This window comes from Lytechinus pictus, chromosome 5, assembly GCF_037042905.1.
Source record: "Lytechinus pictus isolate F3 Inbred chromosome 5, Lp3.0, whole genome shotgun sequence".
In the NCBI taxonomy this organism is placed as follows: Eukaryota; Metazoa; Echinodermata; class Echinoidea; order Temnopleuroida; family Toxopneustidae; genus Lytechinus; species Lytechinus pictus.
This window is the reverse complement of record NC_087249.1, coordinates 27,818,812-27,840,951: the sequence shown is the minus strand read 5'-3', so window position 1 is coordinate 27,840,951 and position 22,140 is coordinate 27,818,812. Positions and strand designations below refer to the sequence as shown.

At 36.3% G+C, this 22,140-nt stretch overlaps 1 protein-coding gene across 1 annotated transcript; it reads right to left on the bottom strand.

Annotated features, from left to right (window-relative positions):
• Positions 1-660: 660 nt before the first annotated feature.
• Positions 661-22,140, bottom strand: LOC129261606 (cation channel sperm-associated protein 2-like). Its single transcript, XM_064099459.1, has 13 exons — positions 21,975-22,140; positions 20,137-20,316; positions 18,376-18,444; positions 17,244-17,416; positions 16,347-16,508; positions 15,370-15,494; positions 14,347-14,519; positions 13,749-13,884; positions 9,179-9,304; positions 7,457-7,591; positions 4,764-4,855; positions 3,869-4,021; positions 661-1,963 (listed from the first exon to the last, which is right to left on the bottom strand). The coding sequence occupies exons 1-13, from the start codon at positions 22,138-22,140 to the stop codon at positions 1,932-1,934; spliced, it is 1,722 nt and encodes a 573-aa protein (XP_063955529.1). The 3' UTR covers positions 661-1,931.

Below are 22,140 nucleotides of genomic sequence, written 5' to 3'. Positions count from 1 at the left end.
TATCAATGAAATTTGACCATGATGTGATATCAAAAGCAATTTTGAAATTATTATAAGCCCCTTTTCCATGAAACTTGAAGATCAAATTATCAAGTATCGGATATTATGTAAGTAAAACTTCAGGTCAGTGAGTCAATTCAAGATAATCATTTCAGGTAAAACAAAACTTGAATAGAATTTATATTTCAAAAATAGATCATTAAATTCATCATATTTACATGTTTTCCCATGCGAATTTGGTTATATTCAAAGGGAAGTTTAAAAAGAGGAGAGAATGTTTCAATGTCACAAAATCAAGTATGCACGGCTGCTACATGGATCTATTGTGTGCAATGCAGGCGATCAGGGGCGGATCCAGGATTTTTCGAAGGGGGGGGGCACATTTTCCCGAGGCAAAATTTGACAAGCAAAACAAAAAAGGTTTCAACCAAAAATTAAGGGGATTTCGTCCACGGTCTTCACTTTCGAAAGGGGGGGCACACTTCTGTTTTAACAGCATTTTTACGTTACAAATTTTAATTGTACCTCTCAAAGGGGGGGGGGGGTGCACGGACCGGCTGTGCTCCCCCCCCCCCGATCCGCCAGTGCAGGCGATAATGTCAGTAGTGTTTCACAATAATCCGAAATTGTCAATAACCTACATGAATATACAGGGAAATTCAATTCAAGCTAGATTTCAATTTAATTCATATAATCCTACATTGATTTACATATAATCAACACGATAACTAAAATGTAGTATACAATAACGTAACAAACCTGAAGAATATTTCAATGCGTTTTGTCAGTCAAAAGTGATCAGTATACTTATAAAAGTGTTGAAATAAGTGAATAGTTCGTCTTTGTATGATCGTGTCAATACTGAGTTACAGATTGAATTAAATTTGGGAGGGCCAAGCTTGTTATCCTAATTTAAACATAAGTTAAACGAATAATCTCAGTCCTCAATGAGCAGAGCACATTCCCATGTTTTTGTTATTGATAATGAAGAACAAAATGGAATATAGATCGATTCATTATATACTGAAAAAGAAAAGAAAATGTTAAGAGAAGGAGATGGATGAATAATTAAACAAAAATCCATTCGGTTCTGATGCTGTTTTTTTTTCATGGTAATATCTAACTTGGGGGTGGGGGGGGGTCTCCAAGTAAAACCTAATAAAATATCATGTATGCATTGACATAGCAACGCTCCTGGCTCATTGAAAATGATTTATTCTTCTTTAGACCCCCCCCCCTTAGTTATGGCCGCCATATTAGTTGCAGTATGAGCGGAAGTCGGAGATGCATCTTTGCTATCTTTGTAAATACAAACACGTAGACGGAGAATGAAATAAAAGTAAAATGATAGGAAATTAAACCCATTTCATCGAACTACTTTTTCAGATAAAGAGCTACTTTCAGATGTAGGCAAACCTCCATTATTGACATTATCGAGACAAACATTTTCTCAACTCCAATAGCAGTAATAATTATACGTTTTTCATTTAAACATGTGAAAATTCAAACTGCGGCTGAATGGCAATAACGATTAAGTACTAGTCCTATATTTTCAAGTTAAAAAAAAATCAGCATAAACTTTATCAACGAGATAAAAATAATCTGGACTATATACGCAGGGTGCTCTTGAACGGTTAAAACACGGATATGCAACATATCCCTGGTTAAAATGTTTCTGATGCCTTTGGGGGACGATGGATGTTTCAATGAACCAACTACTGTGGTAGTTACACCAACGAAACCGATTCCAGCCGATCAAACATATAATGTTTATTTCCAATGACTTATTATCGATCGGATTGGAATTGGTATTCTTGATGTGACTGCAGCGTCACAATTTCGGCTCCTTTGATGAACATCCGTGAAGTGGCATTCAAACATTTCGTTCCTCTTCAAAAAGACTCTCCCGGGAACTCTCCCGAGTGTCGCATTCACGAGTCAAAGATGTTGGTGAGAGCGTGATCTAGGAATTGAAAAAAAGGGGAAATCGTGATTCTGCAAACATTTATACATCATTGGAGCCTCCAGTAGACACTTAACCTGCGTACATATAGGTTTCAAATTTATCTTTTCAATATCTTTTCCGTCAAAAGGGCAAGATATATTTTGACGTGTGTGATGTGACACTTATTAAAGGACATGTCCACCCCAACAAAAAAGTTGATTTGAATAAAAAGAGAAAAATCAAACAAGCATAACACTGAAAATTTCATCAAAATCGGATGTAAAATAAGAAAGTTATGACATTTTTAAGTTTCGCTTAATTTCACAAAACCTGGTCGGTATGCAAATGAAGAGACTGATGACGTCATCCACTCACGATTTCTTTTGTATTTTATTATGTGTAATATGAAATATTCAAATTTTATCCTCATTGTCATGTCAAACAAAGTTTTACTCATCCCCGAACATGTGGAATTAGCATTGTTTAATACTATATGGTTCAATCAAATTGGTCCTTATTGTCAAATCTGTAAAGAATGAAATATTGTATAATTCAAACAATTAAAAACAAAAGAAATAGTGAGTGAGGGACATTATCAACTTTCTCATATGTGCATGTCACTGGGTTATACATATCACCGTTTTGTGAAAAATAAGCGAAACTTTAAAATGTCTTAACATTGTTATTTTACATCCGATTTTGATGGAATTTTCAGCGTTATGCTAGTTTGATTTTTTCTCTACTTATTCAAATCAACATTTTTCTGGGGTGGACTTGACCTTCAAAGACTATACAGACAAAATAAGTAACAAATAGACTCTTCTATGATACGAAGATTATTCTGAATTAAAGTCATGTTTTTGTTCGAGTGTTTGTTTATCGATGTTGATTCAAAGACAAGATCATTATCGCAACGGGCTTAATAAGCCTTTGTATTGGTAAAAACATTAAGTTGTGGTGATGACATCACATTTTTTTTTCATTTCAGCGTTTTTGATACGCGGGTGAATGAGGACATTGGGATTTAACTTTCGCTGAGTTGATTTTTTGTAAACATCATCGAACGCTATGTATCGGCAGGGTGACAGCTTTGTTGAGCGGTAATATAATCCAGGGTTATCATCGATCGATGTACACACACCGCGGGAATATATGATGTTTATAATACTCATGGGAGTATGAAATAGGGAATGAATAGAACGATTACGAGAATATACATCAATGGATATCGGTATTCATCGCAAACAATGCGAAAGATGAAGGTTTCATAAATTATAATATCGCCTCTTGTTGTTTTTCGATTGTACTTGAAGAAAACGCTTAATTAGCCTGATATGTTTTGCATCATTAAAATGTACATTAATTTTACCTTGCTATTACTATATAGTACCCTTTGAAAAACTCTTGACAAATAATATTAAACAAAATTTAGGTTACTATTTTTCTCCGATGCTTAAGTAGTCATATTGTAACTTCGATCTCAGAAAATGTTCAATGTTGCATTATTTTGTTGTCAACATTTATTAAGGAACCAATATTTTCACCACTTAATTAAAGAAAAGATGTATAACTGAACTGATGCCTGAACTTTACGTGATGTAGAATATTTTGAAATGTGAAATGTGAAAATCATTCTACCTTATCCGATATGACAGATAGGGGCGGTGCCCGGGTGTTTTGATAGGAGTGCAAGACGACATAATGGTGATGTCACTTAATTTTTCTCAATAGACATTGTAAATAATGTGACGTGATACAGATCTCAATCTCTTTGTCCCTCCACTTCTTCTTTCTTTCTCCCTCCTTTTCACTACTGTGGTACTTTAATAATCATAAGGGCGGTCAGCCATAGTCTAGCTGCCCCCAATCTCTAAAGCGCCGCCCCTGCGTGGATCTTTTTTTTTTAATTGATCGGATACTCACATGTCAAGTTCTGTAGATCCTGACGCTCCTGTAGGTTTTCCTGTAAAGCTTCCATGAGCTGAAAATACTTGAAGAGAGTATCACGAGGCCAGATGGTCTCAGTCGGGGAGTTCATTAGCAGCTCAAGATTATCATGAACCATCTTCTCCCAATCTTACATAGGGGAAGGAAGATGAATAAATTGAAGAATGACGAAAGGAAGGAATGAATGGAGGAATAAAATGAATGAATGAATGAATTGGTAAATGATTGAAATGACAAGTAATACATGAATGAACAAACGAACGAATTAATAGATGGATGAAACGGCGAATCACGTCATAACACCATTTGCTCATGGCGGCGTTGCCGAGGGGAGGGGGGGACGTGCCCCTCGACATTCGATTTTTTTTTACAGGCGCCTTAAGGGAGAGAGTCGTCTCCGGCCCCCACCCTGGCCAAAAAATCTCACGAAATCGCCGCATGTGCTGCTACTGCTGCTGCTGCTGCTACTACTTCTACTACTACTACTACTACTACTACTACTACTACTACTACTACTACTACTACTACTACTACTACTACTACTACTACTACTACTACTACTTCTACTACTACTACTACTACTACTACTACTACTACTACTCCTACTACTACCAATACTACATCAATTTATAGTAATGATAATTAATCCTAATTATGTCACGGAGTCTTGCATTCGTTTGAGTTGTAAAAACGATCTTTAATGAGGGCCTACATTAAAATTTTACACGACTTTCATGGAAGTCCTGAATGGAACCGAATTTAATTGAAAGTAAAATCAATTCTCTGATTTTGTAAGCCAATCGAATAGTTGCTTGGAAAATATGAAAATTGTGTAATCACTGGCCAGTTGAGAAAAGGAAATAAATCTTACCTCCAGATTTCTTGGTGGTTTCACCCATCATTCGGCTTACACGGCGGAAGAGGGCATCGGAGCTTGCTACACTCTTGTGGCTTTTACGATCTCTATGGGCGAGAAAACCGCAACATCAACATGATAGGTTGTAAATTATGATTTCATGTGCCAGACTATCCTTCTGGCGTGCCGCAGGGATCTATTTTTCTTTTCTTAATTGTTCTTTAATGCAAGAATATCCAATTCGCTTTGCAGGCCGATATTAAGGCAAATATTAGTTATGAAGTTCAATTTGGTTATTTTACATAAGTAGGCTCCTGGCTTACTTCAATCCTGGCGATCTTTTTCCTTGTGAATTTATGCAAAGAGATTGATGTCTCACCATAACAAATTAATGAAGAGTCATATCATAACCGAATACCTCATAACCATGCATGGACTACGTGCCATGAGCCTAATTACATCAGGAGGGCTAAAGATATTCGTTCGACCCAACCCATTCGATTTTTTTTTCAATTTGATATTGCTGATTGACAAAAGTGTATGAATATGATTCAAAATCTAACACTGATTCTAGAAATGGTAACTACTGAACTCCCTTTGCCCAAATTGGGAAGATATATCAATGATTTGGAACTATTTTTTGACTGGCGGAAGAATTGGGGCTATTTTACTGTTTCAGTTGATGAATTTGATCCCATCATATTTATCTTCATAAATGGCGATTTATTTTTAAAATGAGCTGGCTACGATCCCCTTCTCTGGTCAGATATGGAATGTCAGATATACATTTCCTATCCCAAGGTAGTAAACATTCGACCCTCTAATTTCACATTTATTTTTTATGAATTGTCTATGGGGAATGTTTTACGCGCGTGACAACACTAGACAGTGGCGTACCGTGGGTCACGGCATTGGGGGGGGGGGCACCAGCAAAAATTTTGAGTCGCTCAGTGAGCGCGCAAAGCGCGCTCAATTACCAGGTATAGGCCTATTGACCTTATATAGAGACATTTTAAGGACTGTGCCATTAAACGGATATGTAATGTATCTCACTGATCAAATGATGCGAGCGCGAAGCGCGAGCTGAAAATTTTTGAAATTCATACCTAAAAAGGGTAAAAATAAGCTATTAAATTAAAAAAAAAAACGTATCTGTCTCGCTAAACAAACAATGCGAGCGCGAAGCGCGAGCTGAAATTTTTGTATTTATTGACCCCAAACAGAGACAGTTTAAGGACTATTTTTTAGAAATCAAATAAGAGAATACATATCTCACCATACTCATCTAATTTGAGTGCCAAGCGCTTGCTGATTTTGTTAGAAAACATGAAACACCTTTTGTAGTCATTGTAATCATGATTAAGATACGCATCTCACTAATCAAATATTGCGAGCGCGAAGCGCGAGCTAAAAATTTAGGAAATTCAGACCTGAAGAGAAGCATTCTAAGGCTTGTTTGTAGGAATTTACGAAGACCATACGTACTTCACGTACAAAATGATGCGAGCGCGAAGCGCGAGCTGAAAATTTTGTATATATTGACCCCAAACAGGGACATTTTAAGGACTATTTCTTTTTTTGAATCCATTAAGAGTATACATATCTCACCATAGTCATCCAATGCGAGTGCCAAGCGATTGCTGATTTTGTTAGAATCACATTCAAACACATGAAGAGCTTTTTGTAGTCATAGTAATCATGATTATCATACGCATCTCAGTAGCGCAAAGTGCGAGCTGAAAATATAGGAAATTCAGATCTGAAGAGGGGCATTCTAAGGCTTGTTTGTAGGAATCTACTATGACCATACGTATTTCACTAAACAAATGATGAGAGCGCGAAGCGCGAGCTGAAAAATTTTGATATTTACATTAGAAAAAGAAACATTTTAAGGACCGATTTCAGGAATTCATGAAGAGCAGACAAATCTCATCAATCCACTAATTCAACATATAATATAATATAACATTATAATGTACAATAAATTCTTCTTTCCCACTACGTTTCTTTCTTCTCCCTCTTTTTCTCCCTTTTCTCCCGTTTTTTTTTTTTTTTTTTTTTTGCCAGCCGATTGGGGGGGGGCACGTGCCCCCCCATGCCCCCCCCCGTAGTTACGCCACTGACACTAGATGTTGGTGTGTCGGGAACAAGGGAGGCGCCGTTGGGGGAAAACGACCTAAAGATCTTGAAGAGGACGTCCAGTTTACAAGTCACAAGACTCAAACGGATCCCTCTTTTTTATACTTCTTTCTCCCCTTTTCTTTTTACTCATTACTTTGACAGTATCATGGGAGCGATCACCCCTGCTACCACCCCCCCCCCCCCCGTGTTGCAGACTGGCTGTTTCATAAAGACTTGCTATAACAAATGCACACAATTCTATAACAAATTCACTATCAGTCAATCAAAATGATCAAATCTAATGATTTATTGCAAATTTATTATTAAAGCAGGTCTATGAAATAGGCCCCTACGGCCCATGTGCATGATGGGACCCGTTTCATAATGACTTTCAACTATTGTAACTTTGTCATTATGGCAACTAACAGGGCGTAGCAGCCAATCATCTGAGTTTTCGTGGTATAGTTACAATATTGTTGTAAGTCTTTACGAAATGGGCCCAGGTTGGGAAGCATATTGGTTCTTGCACTGGAGTGTTCCACATTTCCTGAAGTCCAATAAATTATCATATAGAGCTTGGTATATACCTTTGTTTTTCAAGAAGTCCAGATTTCCAAGGCGGCCCGACTTTGCTTTCTTGTCCTTTCTTAGTCTCTTCAGCTTCTTTTGCCTTCTCTTCCGTTTCCTTGCTTCTTTTCTCGGTCGTTGTTTCCTCGTCGTCACTGAAATTCATTGAAAGTAATGCGATTGATTAATAACAGGTAATAAATTTAACGCAATTCAATCAATTATAAAAATCCGCATTACGATCGATGGCTAAGCTTTATATTACGGGATCTCGATGTACAAAATAATAAAGGGTTCACAACATCGAATCAATCACAGCTGAAAACTTCCATAATGATCATGATGATCATCTTGGCGAATATAATGGTCCATTTAACTCTGCCTTAAGTACCACAATCTCTTCTTCCTTTTTCTTTCTATAGTGTATATGGTGAAATATTATTGTTATTTTTGCTTCTCTTGGTTTTTCTCGACTCTCCCATCTTCACTTTTTAACTACTTCATCGAATCCTCTACCCTCTTGTTAGAGGCGTTTCTTTCTGTATCATTCCCCCTCTCCCTCTATCTTTCTTTCTCCACTCCTTCACATTATCTCCCGCTTTCTTTATATCCCTTCTTCTCCTCTCTCATCTATCTTTCTTTTCTTTCCTCCTCTGTGTCTTCAGCATGTTATAATACACTCCCATTTTCGCGCAACATAGGCTGCGTTTATGCGACCTCAAGCCAGAATCATGATTTGAATCATGATTTGAATCATGATTCAAAACACAAACATGAATCACAATATCACAGAATCAGCGTTTAGACGACCTTCATTCCAATGCTGTTTCTTCTCAGATTCGGGCCAATCCAGTGCGCATCACTAGTGCGCAGTTTGACAGAGGAAGTTTTTCGCACGTGTTTCGGCTCTCGAAAAATATTTTTGTTTACTTCTATCATATAGGGTCCATATGCTTCTATTCATCTTGTTAGTTTATTCAAAATGGTGTTCGGAAGTGAATTTCAGCGTAGATCCAATTTGATATTGATACTGTATACTCAACAACAACTGAGATCATTGTCTGTCCAGTTAATTCATTTACTAGAACTTGAAGTTGAAGACATGACCAAAAAATTAACAGTAGTGGACGATGCGATGAACAACACAGAACTTGAACATGACAAGAAATGCATGCATAGTACATAATCATGTACATACAATGATCATATAGAGCGCCTTGAGCTACAGTGAGGTCATATAGAATCATGATTCAAATCACGATATCGTTTATTCGAACATTTTCGTACGTGATTCTGCAGAAACGTCTTTCCAAACGCCCCTTTTTTCGTGTTTCATGTTTGTGATTCTAATCATGATTATATTCAATTCCGACTAAACGCAATCGTGATTCTGCAGAATCATGATTTGAATCATGATTCAGATCATGATTCTAGGGTAAAAAAGTGGCGGATAAACGCACCCTAAATAGATATCCACAATCATCATACAATATTGTATTTCCTTCTTCCCGCTTATTTTGACAGTCTGAGTAAACTTGTGTCAAGATACGGATGATGATACCCAAAAATTGTTTTTGTTCTCCATGCACAGAAAAGGTGAAATAAGAAACATTAAAAAAAAAGTGTTTGCCAGCGAGAAGGAAAAGTTCTATACAGTATAATTTCTTTCAACAATCGACAAACAAGAGAACGTCAACTATAAATGATTATATAGAAGGTTTGTTTGTATGAGCAATAATTACCTTGATGGCTCTTCTTGAATGGTTTCCATTACCGACTCGACCTCGAGTCCTCTCGTACTAGAAGCACGCCTGTATGTATGGTCAACATGGGATAGAACAAAAAGCAAGTTTAAAAGGTTAAGTAATCTAAAAGTAGTTAAAATAGTTAATTATCTACTCTTAAAACAAACAAAAAACATATTGGCCCGTATTCTGATAGCGTGGTTTAACTTAACCCTAGTCTAAGTGTGGTAATAAACTGCCATATTTAAACCTAGGTTTAAATTTCGTATTCCGATAGCAAGGTTTAAGTTAACCCTGGTCTAAGTGTGGTAATAAATCCTCAAAAAGTTAAACTCGCGCAGGGGGTAGTTTAAGCCTGGTTTAAATCCAACAAATCATGGCCAACAATTTTTTAGAATTTATGCATATATTGCATTTCGAGCTACTTCCTCAGTTTTTAACAGATTCTCATGAAATTTGGAACACACTTTGGTCTCAAGGTAAGGAGGTGTAAGAATTTTTTTTTCCCTTTTTCGGAAATTGTGTTGCCATGGTAACAGTATATTATGGTTCAAAATGTTGCCGTTCAAAATACTTAATCAGTTTTCTACCAATTCTCAAGAAAGTTGGCTAACACATTGATTTTGAGGTAAAGATGTGCAAGACTCATTTTTGCATGTGTTGCCATGGTAACGGTATAGTATGACAAAAACTAAGCATAAATCTTGCTGTTCCAACTACTTCCTCAGTTTTTAACCAATTCTTGTGAAATTTGGCACATACATTAGTCTTAATGTGAAGATGTGCAAAACATATTATTCTATGCCTAAAGTATATAAAAAATCGCGTTGCCATGGTAACATATCAAATATAGAAAATTAGGTGAAAAACTTGTGGTTTTAATTACTTTATAATTTTCAAACCATTTCTCATGATATTTGGCACAGACATAAGTCTTGAGGTGAAGATTTGCAAGACACATTTTTGCATGTGTTGGAAATTGTGTTGCCATGGAAACGGTATATTATGGCAAAAACTATGAAAAAATATTGCAATTCCAACTACTTCCTAAGTTTTAACCAATTCTCATGAAATGTGGTACAAACATTAGTCTTGATGTGAAGATGTGCAAAAAATATTTTATGTCTTTATAAAAAAAATCATGTTGCCATGGTAACAAATCAAATATAAAAAATTAGATGAAAATCTTGTGATTTGAACTACTTTATCAGTTTCCAACTGGTCAATTCTCTTAAAATTTGGCACATACATTAATGTTGAGGTGAAGATGTCTGACATATTTTTGCCTGTATCAGAATCGTGTTGCCATGGTAACAACATATTATATAACGAAAATAAGGTGAAAATTTTGTAGTTCGAACTCCTTCATTAGTTTTCATTTTTCAACCAATTCTTATAAAAGTTGGCTCACACATTGGTTTTGAGGTATAGATCTGCAAGACATATATTTGGGTGTATCAGAAATTGTGTTGCCATGGTAACAACATATTACATAATGAAATTAGGTGAAAATCTTGCGGTTTGAACTCCTTCATTAGTTTTCATTTTTCAACCAATTCTTATAAAAGTCGGCTCACACATTGGTTTTGAGGTATAGATCTGCAAGACATATATTTGTGTGTGTTGGAAACTTTGTTGCCATGGTAACATCATATTAAATCAATAAATGTGTAAACACATCTCGTGGATTGAACTTCTTCATTTTATGACATAGGCCTATGCTCATGAAATTTAGAACACATAGGTTTTGAGGTAAAATAATCTGCAAGACACATTTTCTCATTCATCAAAATATGTGTTTGTATGGTAACTACACACACCAAAATAAGATTAAGACAATAGTCAATGCTAACTGTTGTTTGGCTACATAGAGAACTACATGTAGCTGTAGGCTTAGTTCTAGTTTTAAGGGGGGTGCTAGACCTCTAGATCTCGAACTACAGTCCCTAGCTTTAGATCTAGGCCTAGATCTAGATTCTTTAGATCTAGTAATAATCCGTTAGATCTCTAGCCCACTTCTTTTGTCATGCCTAAGGTTAGATGAGTAGATCTACTGTAGACTAGCCTACATTTAGTATTTTTCGATTTAGAATCTAAATTGAGAGTCTACAAATCTCTAGATCTAGACCTATTACATGTAGACCTAGATTGATACAGATCTAGTTCTAGATCTCGATAGGGTCTAAGTTATTTAGTCTAGAACTAGGCCAGCGTTAGAGATTCTAGATCATACAGTAAGTCAGTAGACTAGATAGCACAGACTAACGTAAGGCCTAGATCTAAATTCTTACATAAATCTAGGCCTGGCCTAGTCTAGTCAAGACTAGGCTGTTGTTGGTCTAGGTTTAGGCCTGTTTTTTAGTCCTGGACCTGGAAACCTAAACAAGTCCCCAAAAATATTTAAATAAAAATTAAAATAAAAACTCTTCAAAGAAACAGATATGGACCTAAAACAGGAGTAGAGAGATGTCATTTAGCCAGGCCTAGTTACTTGGCAAGCAATGGCATAGACCAAAAGCTTCAGTCTCTGTATTTTGGTTGATCCGCTGAACTGCGTTGGCTCCACTCACCATACATAATGGGGATTATAGTAAAATGTCAGAAATTGTTGAATAAATCCCCAGAAACGACGGTTATTCCTGTCTAGCAATGGCAATGCATAGCGATAGTCAGATCTAACACTGTAGACAGGAATAACCGTCGTTTCTGGGGATTTATTGAAAAAATTCTGACATTTTATTGTCATATCACATTGCCTTGGTGAGAGAGGCCAACGGCAACGTAGACTGTCATACTCATCATAGACTCAGCGGAACAATACAGAGACTGAAGCTTTTTGTCTAAGACAAATCAGATCTATTCTACTAGATTCTAACTAAGACTAAGGTTAGAATATAGATCTATATCTATCCCTGTCCCAAGGCTAAGCCAGCCTAATTCCTGAATGATGTTCTAGGCCTAGACCAATACTATAAATATGTATAATGTAGCTTCAGTCTCGGTTGCTCCACTAGACTACGGTTTGCTTCAGGAAAGTAAAAAAAGTCAAAACAATGTTCAATTCTCCTCTAAACAATTGGGCCTAAGCTAGATCTAACTATACTAGCCTAGGCCTAATGTTAGACCCAAGACTACTCTCAAAAGTTACAAAAATTTCCCCTTAGGCCTACATAAAGTTAGAATAAAGATGTCGACCTCTTAACTTATTGTTTTAGATCTATAGGACTAGAGTCTAGACTCTAGTCTAGAGTGGGTGAGGTGAATCTATTCAATTTAGATTTTGACAAACATGAAAAGCAATCAATGGGACTGATACACACAAAACTATGCAGGTCACTCGGTTTGGGATTGAAATGTTTTAGTAATTAAAAAATATAAAGATAATCTGAATGAAAATTTCTTACCATATATGGGTGATGAATGCTTTTCTTTCACTACAATAGTTGTAATTAGTTTCCATAAAATCCAAATTTTTAAGAAAAAACAACTTTAGTGACATTTTTTCAACTTTGTTGCAGTCATCCCTGCAGCACTAATTTACCAAAAAGGTGCTAGTCTTGGTTAAAAGAGGATTATTATTTCCAAAAAGAATTTAAACCCGGGTTTAACCCAGGTTTAGTTAAACCTGGCTATCAGAATACCAAAATAATTAAACTACACTTAGACCAGAGGTGAGGTTTAGAGGAGGTTTAGTTAAACCAGGGTTAACTTTAGACTAGGGTTAAGTTAAACCTGCTATCAGAATACGGGCCATTGACTTTACCAACCTGAAAGTAGCAAAAGGAATATAAATATTATTTTTGAGTGTGTTCTGGGGGTGATTAATGAATTTTCAATTCTAAGAATAAACCTTCTTATTTTTAATATCTTGGTCGGGGATGACTCGCTCGAATCATAGATGTTGTATTGTGGTGATTAAAAGGGTTTTCAATAAGAACTCTTACACAGTCACGTAATGAGTTTCTCAAAGTCACCCAAGCAATTAATTACTAAAAGGAAGACTGATGGCATAGCGATGAAAGTCGATCGACCCGTTTTAGGCTTCGTGAGAGAGCGAAATGGGTGAGTTGAAAATCGATTATAAAAGAAACATGTTCCATTTGCTGCAATTTGATAAATACGCATTATTTTACTTTGAATCGTCTTGCTGTAAATTTTTTTTTTAGAAAGAACAAAATATTTCCCAAAAGAATAAATGCAAAATGACAGAAGAAACAGAGGATAAACGACATATACAATCAACATAATGATAAAATCACTATATTCGCTAAGATGCATTATCGTGAAAACTTTGGGCAGGGCGGTGGATTTGCTATTTAAGTATTTTTAAAATCTCTGACATTGCTGTAAATTCTTGAACACAGATGGCCATGAAATCTTAACATGTGATCACTTTGGACTAAGAATTCCGGTGGATAAAATTTCGCTTTCCATTGTCTTTTTCCATTGTCATTTATACGCGTTTTTCCTCTTTTTTTTTTTGGGGGGGGGGGTGGGAATGCCTGGACCCCCTACCAAATCTGCCACTGCGTGAGGATTCACTCCATCACTGTCGAGGATCACGTACCTTCCTGCGTTGAGTTCTTGGTCTTGTCTTTCAAGCTCCTCGTTGAACTTCTCAGCATCTAGCTGCATCTGAACCATTACCTCATGTTCTTTCACTTCAACGAACAACTCATTACGAATGTTCTGAAAGTTGTTCACTTAAACGATGTATTCAAGCATTAAGGGGGTGTGAATCGAAAAAAGAATATGAATTGAAAGTGCAATAAACGATCTTGGTGCATTATAGGAACCGTCAATCACAAGGGACGACGAAACAGGGGGGGGGGGGGCAGTGGTGCAACTACATATATGAGCTTTTTTATACACGTAGTGACAAACTGAGAGGAGAAAAAAAACCTTCGGGTCGTTCAACTTATTTACCAACATTATTAAGTAAAAAAAAAAAAAAAAAAAAAGCTCATTTCAAAATAATCATGCACATCACTTTTGGGAGATTTCGCTGACCACGAAAATAATCATCATGTACGTGTACATAAATGTCTCGAAATTAGAAGATACTTATAACGAAACGATAACAGAGGGAGTGAGCATGCAATATATGAAAAGGGGAATTGGGAAATGAAAAGTGATATAGAGTGGGGGTATCGAACGACACATACCCATAATCCCGACAAAGATGTTTCTGAAGATGAATGAGCCGATGCAGATCCATAGCATGATATAGAATGTAGGAGCAACACTCCCCATCACTTTCCACATATCCTTCAAGATCTTATACCATTGATCCAAGGTAAACAATTGGAAGAGGGTGATCATCGCGTTACCTAAATTACTGAGGAATTAATGAATACGAAAATTGATGAATATGCATGAATTTTCATACTAAAGAATGAATTAGAGAATGATCATTGCATTATCTAAATTAATTAGGGAAATAATGAATACAAAACTAAATGAATATGCAAGAAGGGACAAACTAATTGAGAAATGAATGATTGAATGAATTAATAGATTAAAGAATGACCGAACAAATAATGAATAAATAAATAAATAGATAAATGAATAAAAATTAATATAAATAGGTAAATAAGTAGAATAGATAGATATATAAATATATAGATATATATATAGAGAGATAGATAGATAGATAGATGGATGGATGGATGGATGGATGGATGGATGGATGGATGGATGGATGGATGGATGGATGGATGGATGGATGGATGGATGGATGGATGGATGGATGGATGGATGGATGGATGGATGGATGGATGGATGGATGGATGGATGAATGAATGAATGAATGAATAAATAAATGAATAAAAACATAAATGAATAAATAAATAAATAAATAAATGAATAAATAAATAAATAAATAAATAAAATAAATAATTTGGAAGACATAATGAAGAGGTGGAACTGGTCGGAGAGAGGGTATAATTCTTTACTACTCCCGTCTTTCATTATTTACTCTTGAGATGAGTATTTCTTCACATGGCATGAAAACGTTGCTACCAAGTAACCGCCATCCGCCCTTAACTTAAAGCCGTAATGCTACATCAGTCACACTTAACAAACCGATTCTTCACCGACAAAAGCTATGACGTTATTACGAATGACAGACCGTCGCTCGGTTAGGAATGGGTTTAATTAGTATGACTGCGGCACTGCCAATCACATACTCGAAGCTATATTGATAGGCGAGGTCATCTCTCATTGATCTCGAGTAACTATCGAAGAAAATGATACCAGTGATGGCGAAGATATAGAGGAAGAGGAGGAAGAGGACGAGGATGAACGACATCGCCTGAGAATAGAAAACAAAGAAAAAAAAATCAATAATCAGGCCCTAATATATAAGCCTACATAAAAGTGTTTCTAAAGGCCCCCAAAAGCAAATACCATGAAAGGAGTTCATTTTTTTCAATCAAATTCCAAGTGAAGCCAAAAATTTTAGGGGGGTCCATCTGAAATTTTGGGATGGACACAGGTTAAAAATTTGATAAGCAAAAAAAAAAAAAAAAAAGTTATCAAAAAAAATTTAGGGGGGACGTCTCCCACCTCAAATTTAGGGGGGACAGGACCCCCCCCCCGTCCCCCCGCTTCCACCGCCTATGATTAGCATGCAGTAAATTCCAGGATAGACTTGATGTTAAAAGCTATTCCGAGTCTTGGATTGTATGACGAGGGGATCTCCCATATTCATTTCTTTATTTTTTGTTAGGAATTCGCCTCATTTTCCCTTCTAGCAAAGCTCTCGAATTCAAGTCTAGATGTCCTACATCTCGTAATACTCAAGATTCGCGAGAGCTATAATCCTATCCAGGCTAAAGTAATAGAGCTTACATCGAAGGCTTTCGTATTTTTAATACACTCTTTGGGAAATACCCATTCGAGATCCTGCTTCCCCTAGACTTTTGTGAATCACCACCATGTAAATTTCTTTATACCTACGACACCTACACTACATGCGGGGATATGGGGGGGGGGGGGTACTGGTGCACCCCCTAAAGTTTGAAAATCTAATGGTCAAGCAAGTTTCGCAATTAAAAATTTGAAAATGAAGTAAATGCGCACACCTTAAAAATGAGCGAACGATTAATTTTTTTTTGTCTGCTTGTCAAATATTTCGGGGAAGAAAAAATATTTTGGATCTTACATTGAATGCTTTGGTGATTGCCAGGGCGATGAGACGAGCTTGTCTGAATCTGGATACCATCTTGAGAGCCCTGAAAATCCGGAAAACTCTTACATTACTGACTATGACCTTCAGATCCTTCAGGTCCCCTGCTGCTGAGGCGATGATCTCTGGTATGAAAGACTACAAATTATTAAAATAAAGGAAATGTAATTAGTTTTGGGCTCACACTTTTCTCTGAGAATCGCAATATCATTTTGTGATTGACTGTATAAGCTGGGATTCGCTCATTCATTAACTCGTTGATAAACTCTTAATTGGAAATTAAAAATGTTAAATGAGAGTGTCTTCTCCAAATCCCAGAACCGACAATTATATTATGAAGGTAAAAATAACAGATATACAAGTTGGTTGAACCTCATTTGTGTTGCTGATCGATCGATTAATTAATCTAACTTAATCATTTATGAATTTCATTGATTGATTGATGTATATCCGGATATTGGCTTGGTTTATCAATACATATTTAGTACTTTTAATCAATTTTGGAAGGGGAAATATTTCTTTTTCAACCAAATAGATAATGATGATACAATTTTTTCACTTGTAGAAAATCCCAAAGCAGTGCCAAAATAATAACAATAATGATGATAATAACCACAACAGCAACATCAACAACAACAACAACAAAATTACCGCAAATTATGCAGGCGCAAATATTTACTTCTGAATGATACGCGCCGTATAAGCTAAAACAACAACAACAACAACAATAATAATAAAAAAAAATAATGATAATAATAATGATAATAATGATAATAAAAATTAATAATAATAATGATAATGAAATAATATTAATAATGATAATAATTATGATAATTCATTGATATTTTGAAATCTAAATTGCCAAAAACTTACAGCAACTGTGACAACGAAATCGAATATATTCCATCCGTTCTTCCAGAACAATGGGAAGTTATCCAACCATTTGAGAAGGATTTCAACCATGAAGAGAAAGAGTGCACAGTAATCAAAGATCTCCAGAAATCGACGGATCCCAACAAGACCGGGATCAGTTCTATCCGTTACCTCTGTTATAGTGTAGGGTTAAAGAGGACAGATGATGATGAAAATTATTTTAAATTATTTTTCCTCGACGCGAACATAGCTTTTTTTTTTTTTTTTTGTTCAGTTGTTATGAATGAAGACACGGGGCCCCTCCTATTCTACTACAGAATATAAAATATCAACCCCTATATTACACACAAATTTCTGTACCATACTTTATGTTAGATTGTAAAGCACAGTATGGAAAGGCTCTACACACCAAAATGTATGTAAAAATATATGTTACTATATACTGTATATCCCTCGACAGAAAAGTTTTCATTGATCATCATTCTGTCCTGATTTCCATTCATCCTTATTTAATCCTTTGATTACACAAAAACTCTGCGGCGATCACACCTGCCCACTCGACGTCGCCCCTTTCCATTTTCCCTTTACGGTAATTCAGGAGTCGGTTTATCAACTTCTTCTAAACATAGGCGGCGGAAGCGGGTGGACGTGTCCCCCCTAAATTTGAGGTGGGGGGCGATCCCCCTAAATTTTTTGTTGATAACCTTTTTTTTTTTTGCTTGTCAATTTTGTTTCCTGCGTCCCCCCTAAAATTGTGGGTTGATAACTTTTTTTTTTTTTTTTTTTTTTGCTCGTCAAAAAATGTTGGTGGTACCCCTAAAATTGTCTTAAATTGTTTGCTTCCGCCGCCAATGCTTCTAAATACTATACCCCCACCCCCAAAAAAATAGAAGACACAGGAATAATTATGCATATCTTGTGGAGGAAATTGCAAAGCGCTTTGTAAGAAAAGGCGATATAATAATAGTCAAGAGTTATCGTTTGCTACTCTGAAATACTCGGGATAAGAATAATAAGGTTTGCATCTGACTGAGAATACTCCCACTTCTCTCTCTCTCTCAAAAATAAGATAAAAAAGAACCACAAACGAGTTACGTGTCACTCAATAATGTTGGATGAAATAAAAACTCACCTGATTGTAATCCAAGAGAAAGAGAATTTGACAGGATAAGAATCAACATGAAGTTCTGAAAAAAAGATGCTGTTTATATCAAAGTCAAGAAAAATGATCAGGTCTACACATACGATCCTAAAAATAAAACATGGTATGTATGATAACGATTATCTAAGCATAAATTCAGAATGTAAGCACTGTATGTTATTGTCTGTTAATATGTTTATAAGAACGTAATTTTGTCATTAAAAATGCATATAGCAAAAGGGAGGTGCATATACAGAGAAACGATACGCACTAAAAACTCTGACTTGAATTATTAATCTACTTTCCACAAAAAAATAGTTTTATAGCATTCTTTATTTTCTGAAAATTAGATATCTCGGGGGGAAACAGTGAGCTCTAATAGTGAATGGCATCATAAGATGCACTCATTCAATTAACAGACAAAGGGAATTTTGATGAGGGAAAAAATGAAGATTCTCGAAAGACTTTTTTAATGATTTTTTTAAATCATCGTATTTCACAATCCCTTTCTGGATATTTCTTTCTTCTTCTCTTTTTACGAAGTATTGTCATAGAAGATGAAATATGTCGCAGAGACATGCCGATGCTATAATATAGCCTCGGCATGTGTGGCTGCATGTGCATTATTATATGCACAGCCACACACAGCACACAGTTTGCATGACTTTTGGTCCCCGTACCACATCATTTTGTGAGGTTCGAACGGGAGCGGCGGAGCGAAGTTGAAAGTGGGGAGGGGGGCACAGGAAGAAAGGGCACCTTTTCTTTCGAAAAAGGCACTATCTTAAAACGAAGAAAAAACGACATATCGACAGTGGCATAACGGGCCAAAATTTTGAGGGGGCTAGATATGTCGTATCACGTAGATTTATAAGAAGTTGAAAAAATTTGACATTTTTATAACAAAAATCCAATTTTATGATAGATTTTAACTAAGATTCAGAAAATGATATCATATTTCACCCTTCTCTCTTTCCTTTTTCTCTTTTTTCCGTGGTCGTGAAAATTTTGGGGAGAGGGCAAGAGCCCCCACCCCCATATCTGTACGCCCCTGCTTATCAACCCCACTCACATGACTTACGAAGCCACGTATGATTATACTTACAAGTTTTGTAGTAACATAATATAAAAATGATAACGTTGTTTTCTTGTTTCAAAGGGGCACTCGTCAACACGTAAAATGGGTCCTTCTCAGGTGAAATGGGCACAGTACACGTTCGTGAGGGGGCATTTTTCTTGCGTAAAAAGGGGCACTTTATCCAGTGCTTCAAAAAGTGTGCCCCTCCCCCAGGTTCGCCGCCCCTGGGTTCGAAGTCATAAGAATGGGGTTCATACAAGTATTTCTTGAGTAACTGGACATCCAACCACAATAATAAATTTATATTTACTCAATCCATACTTACATGTATATAGCAGCCAACTCTGCAAATTTCCCAACTTGCCGGCCGAATTTTCGGGGTAATGTTTGACCCCGAACGTCATAATTATTATCCTGGGGCCCGTTTCATAAAGGACTTGCAACTGTTGTAACTTTGCCATAATGGCAAATACCATGGTAACAGGGCTCAGCCAATCAAAATCAAGGTTTCCAGGGTAGTTGCCATAATGACAAAGTTACAACAGTTGCAAGTCTTTTATGAAACGGGCCCCTGATTTCCAAGGTGCATAGTTGAATAATAATACGAGTTTAAAACATGATTATGCAGTGGTAACTTTATCATCATGAAATAATAATTGTCTTGGAAAGGATACTTTCAAGCACGTAATGAGCCCACATTTCTAGAGGAGGATTCTTTGAGTTTTTGTTTCGGACACGGTTCTTTCTTCTGTCAATCCTACAAACATTCTCCGCCTTGTCCTTGCGAGTATAGGCCTGGAACTTGACCAGTCCATGTGGATTATTCAACATCATCTTATTCAGTGTTTCCTTATCTGAAGAAAAAAAATCAGACATATTGACATTACCTATCGATTCATTATAATTAAAGAAACGTCTATAATAGATCTAGCTAGCTTTAATAAAAGATATTGCCTCTTTTATTACACATCTCCTTCATTTTCATACGCTTTTTCCTGGCTCCTTATCCTTTTTTCCCTTTTCCCCTCTTCCAGATTTTCACCCATCTGCATTCTTTCTTTCTTTCTTTCTCTAATGAAATCTCTCTCTCTCTCTCTCTTTCTATCTATCTATCTATCTATCTATCTATCTATCTATCTATCTATCTATCTATCTATCTATCTATCTATCTATCTATCTATCTATCTATCTATCTATCTATCTATCTATCTATCTATCTATCTTTCTTTCTTTCTTTCTTTCTCTCTCTCTCTCTTTCTTTCTTTCTTTCTTTCTCTCCCCCTCTCTCTCTCAAGGGCGGAAATCTCCCCCAAAGGTAGGGGGACCAGGGGCTGGAAAATTTGACAAGCCAAAAAAAAGGTACCGTAAGGGCACTAGTATTCAACCCGTTTGGAGAGTTTCCTCAAATATATAGAAATATAGAATTTACCTGAATTTCAGACCCGTCTTATTTCCAAGAGCAAATGCTGGTGATTCTTTTTACGTTATTTTTTTCTTCAACCAGTTGACTGTGTGCGCGGGCGATCGAATTATACGGCGACGAATTTTGGTACTAGTATTCAACCCGTCGGTACTAGTATTCAACCTAGCGATGAAAGATGGCCCTGTCTCTCAATCTGCCCTTGTCCCATCCGACTATGGACTAGACCATTTGAGATGAGACCAAACAGGGAATTAATCAAAGCCAGAGACTTACATAGATCTACATCTAATTTAGCAATCTAAACCCTTTTGAGATTTGCTATCAATCCTCACTAGGTTGAATACTAGTACCATTCAGTGCAAAAGGCCATCGCCGCATAATTCGATCCTCCGCGCATACAGTCGACAGATTGACAAAGAAAATATCGACAACAGATTACCCTGGAAATTGAAATAGTCAAAGGTATGAAAGTAAGATAAATTCCCTATTTCTAAATATTTTGGGGAATATGTCAAAATCTTTGAATTATGCCGGGTTGAATACTAGTACCCATACGGTAATTACCCAAAAAGTAAGGTCATCTCGTCCAAAATAGGGGCCTACACGTTTTATTTCGATTTTTAATGATGCATTTCTTTCCATCATAAAAGACCAAAAATAGTAAGGGGGACATTTGATATTGTGTCCCCCTTCTATTTTGGGTAGGGGGCGCGTCCCCCGTGGGATTTCCGCCCATGCATGCTCTCTCCCTCCCCCTTTTTCTTTCTTTCTTTCTTTCTTTCTTTCTTTCTTTCTTTCTTTCTTTCTTTCTTGAGTTTCTTTCTTTCTTGAGTTTCTTTCTTTCTTTCTTTCTTTCTTTCTTTCTTTCTTTCTTTCTTTCTTTCTTTCTTTCTTTCTTTCTTTCTTTCTTTCTTTCTTTCTTTCTTTCTTTGTTCTTTTTACCCTTCTTTTGTTCTTTCTTCCTTTCTTTTTGGCTGTCTTTATTCTTGATTTACTGAATAATTTATTTCACTCGATTCCTTTCTTGCTTTCTTAAGTCTATTTCAAACTAACATGATTCAGGATTTAAAAAAAAAAAAAAAAACATACCAGCAAAATCCTTTGAGTAGAATTTCGGTGCTTCTGAGTGACCATGGTCATCAAAGCTCTCGAGAAGATGGAAGTCTTCAATAATCTTCGATCTAAATATCTCCGCGAGTGGTGTAAGGTCGCTGAATGTCTTACTATCATTAGAATCTTCGTTGCTCTTTCCCAT

Bases quoted from the DNA above. Each gene is read 5' to 3' on its own strand.
- LOC129261606 (XM_064099459.1), bottom strand. From the start codon at position 22,140: ATGGGAAAGAGCAACGAAGATTCTAATGATAGTAAGACATTCAGCGAC. The intron at 13,885-14,346 runs GTATGTGTCGTT...ACATCGTTTAAG, and splicing joins CATCTTTGTCGGGATTATGG to TGAACAACTTTCAGAACATT. The intron at 4,856-7,456 runs GTATATACCAAG...TCTCGCCCATAG, and splicing joins GGACTTCTTGAAAAACAAAG to AGATCGTAAAAGCCACAAGA.